This window comes from Mytilus edulis, chromosome 1, assembly GCF_963676685.1.
Source record: "Mytilus edulis chromosome 1, xbMytEdul2.2, whole genome shotgun sequence".
Classification (NCBI taxonomy): domain Eukaryota; kingdom Metazoa; phylum Mollusca; class Bivalvia; order Mytilida; family Mytilidae; genus Mytilus; species Mytilus edulis.
In genome coordinates, this window is record NC_092344.1 from 94214162 (window position 1) to 94221058 (window position 6897).

A 6897-nucleotide genomic window follows, 5' to 3' on the forward strand; every position below is an offset into this window, starting at 1 on the left:
CAATGTTCTTCTACTTTGTACTTGTTTGGTTTTATAAATATTTTGATTTTGATATGAGTGTCACTGATGAGTCTTATAAAGACGAAACGCGCTTACTAATTTAATATCCTGGTACCTTTGATAACTGCGAAAAATGCGACAGTTATAATCGCAATAATTTGAACTCGCATTTATTCATTTTTTATATGAATGAAACAGGATTTTAAACAATATCGCAAAAGTTAGAATCGCATTTCAGTTTAAATGACAAAATCGCAAAAATAGATGCACGCAATAATTTCTGAATTTACAGTATGATATACGACTCACTAGTATACATTGTGTAATACATTTTATTGAAACTCAAAGTCAATTCATGGAAAACAACATAATGCCCTCAAAGACAAAGTGGACTATGTTAGACTATTTTTGAAATATTTGGTGAAAAACTATATCAAAAGGACGAATAAAACTATTCAGGATTTTGGTATATTTGTAATTGTAATTTTTAAAGCAATAAAATAATAACGTTCCAATCAAGCACAGAAGGAACTAAACATTTTTTATATACAAGAATTCGTAGTATTAGTATATTAATAGGTTTGCAATTGAAACTATTTGATGTATTAGTGTACCCTAGTTATTTGAAATGGGAAAAAAAGAATAAAAATTTGGTTTTTTTTGTTTCAAATTTTGCATTCGTTTCCATTTGTTAAATAAACTATTCCTTCTCAGTTTTTAAATGGTTTACTGTATTAAATTTGTCCGTTACGAATCTGTTATGACTATTTACCTGCAAGAGCACGTTTGCTGACATTCTTCCCTCACGGTTTTCCCCTCGCATTTGTGCTGTGGTCGAAATTTAAACGAGATGTCTCGTATTTAAGGTCAAAACATGCGTACAAATATCGGCGAATTAATGTCTTGGAAGGTATTAATTCAATTTCGGTACATTCGTGAAGATATTGATAATAGAAAAGTTGTCTTTTAAACAAACAAAGTTAACGTTCACTTCTTTTAGAGTTAACCTTGGCCAATCAAGTATATCAACAATATTGGGTTTTTTTAAATTTGATTTTTCAACTTTTATGTTTTTTAAGGGGCATTAAATGTCAAATACATTAAAAAAAACCACACAGAGTATAGGTAACAGTGACAGGGTGTCGAGGATAAATAGAGACAATCACATTACGCGGGATTCATACATGTACTTATACGCGTTACCGCTCTCTATATGTAACGTCATGGTTGCTATGTATTAACGTCATTGTATATTCCAGCATTAAATCATCCATTTGTATAGACGTCTTTTTTCTCTATTCAAAACACAACGCAAACTACAATTATACGATCACGAGATTGGTACCGAGACCAGGATAAAAGATGGATTCGTCGTGAATCAAGTCTATTCGAGCTGGAAATCGAGCCGCTGTCACGAAATTCTTCAAGAAACTAGATGAGCTGAACACCGATTCGGAGATGGATATTGACATTGCAGGTCCAATTATTGACGCTATAGTGAAAAAACAAAGTGTAATTCTTAAACTGGATGAACAGATTTTGGAAAATACATCGGATGAAGATATAGAAGTTGAAATCACAGATGCAGATGAGTATAATTTAGATCTTGAAACGCAATTACGCCGTTATAAGAAATTAGCACAAATTGTTACACGTACATGTACAGAATTATCTCACGAAAGTATTCCAAACACACGCCCCGTCATGAACATGCATGAAGTCAATTCCGAAACCCGTCCTGTAATGAACACAGAATTCATCCCAAGATTTTCTTCACAAACTAGCTCCCTGTCTAGTCAAAATCACCGCTTGCCGAAGCTAACCCTACCTACTTTTTCTGGAGATATTCTTGAGTGGCAATACTTTTGGGAGTCGTTTGAAAACACAATTCACAGCAATCATACACTTACTGATGTCCAGAAATTCACGTACCTACAATCACTTCTTGATGCAGACGCTATGAATGTCATAAATGGTTTAAACTTGTCCAGCGCAAACTATCACAAAGCCGTGGAGTTATTAGTAAGTCGATTTGGGAAAACACACAAAATTGTGAACGCTTATATGAAAGCTCTTTTAGATTTGCCAGCACCCTCATACACATCCGTAATTTTTCGGATAAGTCAGAAGTTTATATCCGCGGATTAGAATCTTTAGGACAGTGCCAAGATACGTATGGTTCCCTGTTAATCCCAGTTATGCTTGGTAAGCTCCCTATAAGTGTAAAAAGTAATATCACAAGAGAAAACGGAAACGACGACTGGACCCTTGGAAATCTAAGAAAGGCAATACAACGGGAAATATCTATTCAAGAAGCCAGCATTAATGGGAGTGAGTCTTATGTTATACCTACCGCAAGTTTCCATGCCGGAATTGGTAAGAGAAATGGGAATTACGTAAATAAATCAAAATCTAAAAACTATTCTCAAAGTAAAACGTGCATTTATTGCAATGATCAACATTTCCCTACAGAATGTAAAAAGTTCACCGACAGCAAATCAAGAATGGAGATTGTTAAGAAGAGAAACCTATGTTTCAATTGTTTGGGTAACCATAAAATATCAGAATGTAGGTCGAAAAACACATGCCGTAAATGTCAACGTAAGCATCATACAAGTTTATGCAATGAATCTTCAATTCAAAAATCACAAAGTCAGAATATTACAAGTAATACAGAAAATGGCACGCCAATCATGCATACATCTGCTAAACAGGAAAATTCTACCGTCTTCTTAAAAACGGCAATCGCTCCAATATGGTCACAGAATCAGTGCGCCGACGCTCACATCCTTTTCGACGAAGGAGCGCAACGATCATTTATGACGCAGGAAATAGCCGACAAGTTGAACGTCAAGCCAGACGGAAAGGAAACTCTTAATATATCCGCCTTCGGAAATTCTGACAAGAATGTTCGTCACATGAATAAAGCCAAAGTGTATTTAGAAGCAAACTCAGGAGAGAAAATACCTTTACAGGTATTAATTGTACCTACCATAGCAGCGCCGATCCAGAATAATCGCAGGTACGTTTCGCAGAACCTACATTATTTGAAAGGACTAAAACTAGCCCACCCGTTATCAGAGGATAACAGCTTTGATATTTCTTTACTCATTGGAGCAGACCACTACTGGGATGTAATCAAGGACGATATCGTTCGAGGCGACGGACCGACAGCGATGAGCTCCAAAATAGGATATTTGTTATCTGGACCACTTACATGTAGAAGAGGACAACGCAATTCACATATGATGCACATATTATCTAGTCACACAAAAGAGGACTATGATATTGAGAGATTTTGGAAATTGGAGTCCCTTGGTATACAAGAAAACGACAAACTTAACACAGAAAAACAGAACATAAAAGAATTTTCATCAACATCGATAACATATGAGGATGGAAAGTACGTTGCAAAACTTCCATGGATTGAAGAATGTCCTGAATTACCGACAAACGAGATGATTGCAAGAGCAAGGACCCATAGAGTCGTTAACCGCTTAACCCAGGAACCAAACTTATTCAAAATATATGACGACATAATTAAAGAGCAGGAAAAACGTGGTTTCATCGAAAAGATAAAGGAGAATGAAAACGAGCCACAGCGCATACACTACATACCGCATCACCCCGTCTAGAAAGATTCTACAACTACTCCGATTAGAATTGTGTATGATTGCAGTTGTAAAGAGAACGCAAAAAGTCCGAGTTTGAATGACTGTCTTCATTCATATCCGCCAATTTCAAATGACATAACAGAGCTACTAACCAGATTTCGTACTCAGAAGTTTGCAGTGACAACAGATATCGAAAAGGCATTTCTGCAAGTTGGACTTCATAAATCTGACCGTGATGTAACTCGCTTTTTTTGGTTAAGTGACCCAACAGATTCAACCAGTCCGTTTACAACATATCGTTTCAAGTCAGTCTTATTCGGAGCTACATGCTCACCATTTATACTGAATGCAACTTTATTAAAACACTTTGAAGAGAATCCTAGTCCAACAGCTTCAAGAATTACACAAGACTTGTATGTAGATAATGTTTTAACTAGTTTTACTGCCGAAGACGACTTAATGCAATTTTACCGTGATTCCAGGTGTTTATTACAGAAAGGAGGCTTTAACCTCAGATCATGGAACTCTAATTCTAACAGACTACGAGAATTTGTTGAAACAGAAAACGTACTAGATTCCAGTAACGAGGTCAACATACTTGGAATGCGCTGGAATGTTGCAGACGACAAACTTTTATTTGCAGAAGTAGATATAGATTCAACCATGGTAGATGTAACCAAAAGAGAAATAGTACGACAGTCGTCTAAAATCTTTGATCCGCTTGGCATACTTAGTCCCGTGACAGTGAAAGCTAAGATACTAATGCAGTCACTATGGAAACGTAATTTTGGATGGGACGAACGCTTACCTGAAGATGTAACTACGCAGTGGACTACTTTATCTACAGATCTTAAAGATACAAAATCAGTTGAACTTACCAGACTACTTAACAACGATGGATTATCACCACAAACAGCTAGAATACACATTTTTACCGATGCTAGCAAACAAGCTTATGGAGCATGCGCCTACATTGTACAAGGAAAACAGTCGCAATTAGTTATGGCTAAAAACAGAGTTGCACCGCTTAAAGTAATTACTTTGCCGCAATTGGAGTTGATGGGCGCCGTAGTTGGAGCGAAATTAGCTAAACATGTGTCAAATATTTTAGGCATTACAGAAATTACATTTTGGTGTGATAGCCAAATCGTTCTGAGTTTGTTGTATTCGTCGAAAATACAAAAACCGTTTATAGCTAATAGAATTACAGAAATCCGACAACTTGTGGAAAATAAAACTTGGAGGTATTGTCCAACTGACTGTAACCCCGCCGACTATCTTACCCGCGGCATGTCTTCATCTAAGTTTTTGAATAATGATGCTTGGTTCAACGGACCGAAATGGCTTGCCCATGAAGAACGGTGGCCGCATTGGGATCGAAATTCCGTTGCTATGACAACAATTACAGACAATGAAAGTAAAGACATAGACCGGCAAATTCAACAAAATGATGACAGATTCACAGTTGTAAAGGAAGTCATCAATATAGAGAAGTTCAGCAGTTTTCCGAAACTGCTTCGTATAATGTCTTACGTATTGCGCTTTATAGCGAATTGCAGAACACTTTCACAAAACAGGAAATACCAACATTTAGAGGTAGACGAGATTCAAAATGCTTCACTCGTGTTGATACGGAATGTACAGCAAACTATTTTTATGAATGAAATCCGCAATATTGTTTCAAAGGATACTAATCGACTACCTATAGTACGTCAGTTACGGTTATATATCGACGAAAAAGGACTACTACGTTCCGGCGGAAGAATTGACAATTGACAATGCGCTCGTTAGCGAAACAGTGAAATACCCTTATTTACTTCCGACAAAACACCCGTTGACAACATTGATAATTTTGGACGCACACAAACTACAAAATCACAGTGGAATAAATGGGACAATTACGTTAATTCAACAGACGTATTGGATACCGAAAATCCGACAAAGAGTGAAAACCGCATTACGGAATTGTATTCCCTGTAGGAAGATAATTAGTCGACCGTATGTGGCGCCTGACCCACCACCACTACCAAAGGATCGTCTTGGAGAAGACCCGCCATTCAGCGTCACGGGAGTTGATTTCACAGGAGCGTTACATGTACGACAAAATGGTAACAAGGAAACAGAAGCGTATATATGTCTTTTTACGTGCGCCTCAACCAGAGCTGTTCACATTGAGTTAGTTCAGGATTTAACGACACATTCATTTTTATTAGCTTTTCGCAGATTTGTTAGCCGTCGGTCTTTACCGAAAATTATGATATCTGACAATGCTTCTACGTATAAATCTGCAGCGACAGAGATTTCAAAAATATTCAAATCAGAAAAAGTGCATGGAAAACTTAGTGAGTTAGGAACATTGTGGAAGTTTATACCCAGCAGAGCTCCTTGGTACGGAGGATGGTGGGAGCGACTTATTGGACTCACAAAAACTTCGCTCAAGAAAACATTAGAACGTGCCTGTATCGACTTAGATATGCTACATACCGTTATTACAGAAATCGAGTGCACACTGAATGACCGACCGTTAACGTACATCTCTACTGATGAAAAGGATCCAGAACCACTTACGCCGTCTCATCTTTTGTATGGCAGAAGATTAAAGACTCTTCCGTATCCTTCAAATGACAAAAGCGAATTCAAAGACACTACAAAAACACTAACTTGCGCTCATGCGCTAAAACGTAACAAACAACAACAAGATTTACTACAACACTTTTGGACGAGATGGAAGAAGGAGTACCTTACATCACTACGGGAATTCCACAGAGCCAGTGGCAATAATTTACAGAAGATAAAGACCGGGGACATAGTACAGATTCATGATGACTCGCCTAGAACTGTATGGAACATTGGTATCATCGAGGACCTTGTGCGTGGTGGAGATGGTATGGTGAGATCAGCTTTAGTGCGTACAAAATTTGGACTTACGAATAGACCAATCGTCAAACTCTACCCACTAGAGATAAATTCAAATGACAATGATGAATCGCAAATACTTAGAAGGAGTGTTCGTTTACAAAACCGCAATCAGAGACTGTAATTATAATTGAGAACAATTTTCAATCGCAACTTGATTCAGAGATAGTTTTATATGTGATTCATAGACTTTAAAGTTTCAAATATTTCATTTCTTTTCATTTATAGATAATTTTCTTAATTTGGATAAATTGCTCATTTAGACTTTAATTGCACAAATTCGCGGCCCCGAGTATGTCGAGGATAAATAGAGACAATCACATTACGCGGGATTCATACATGTACTTATACGCGTTACCGCTCTCTA

At 37.2% G+C, this 6897-nt stretch overlaps 1 protein-coding gene across 1 annotated transcript; it reads left to right on the forward strand.

The window, feature by feature from the left end:
• Nucleotides 1-1458: 1458 nt before the first annotated feature.
• Nucleotides 1459-6654, forward strand: LOC139491347 (uncharacterized). Its single transcript, XM_071279018.1, has 4 exons — nucleotides 1459-1654; nucleotides 2473-3403; nucleotides 3680-5107; nucleotides 5595-6654. The coding sequence occupies exons 1-4, from the start codon at nucleotides 1459-1461 to the stop codon at nucleotides 6652-6654; spliced, it is 3615 nt and encodes a 1204-aa protein (XP_071135119.1).
• Nucleotides 6655-6897: the final 243 nt, after the last annotated feature.

What these genes read in the sequence shown, in the direction of transcription:
- LOC139491347 (XM_071279018.1), top strand. Translation starts at nt 1,459, where the DNA reads ATGGATATTGACATTGCAGGTCCAATTATTGACGCTATAGTGAAAAAA. An exon ending in ATAACATATGAGGATGGAAA is followed by an intron (nt 3,404 to 3,679) that starts GTACGTTGCAAA and finishes GTATGATTGCAG; the next exon opens with TTGTAAAGAGAACGCAAAAA. An exon ending in GAAGTCATCAATATAGAGAA is followed by an intron (nt 5,108 to 5,594) that starts GTTCAGCAGTTT and finishes TATTCCCTGTAG; the next exon opens with GAAGATAATTAGTCGACCGT.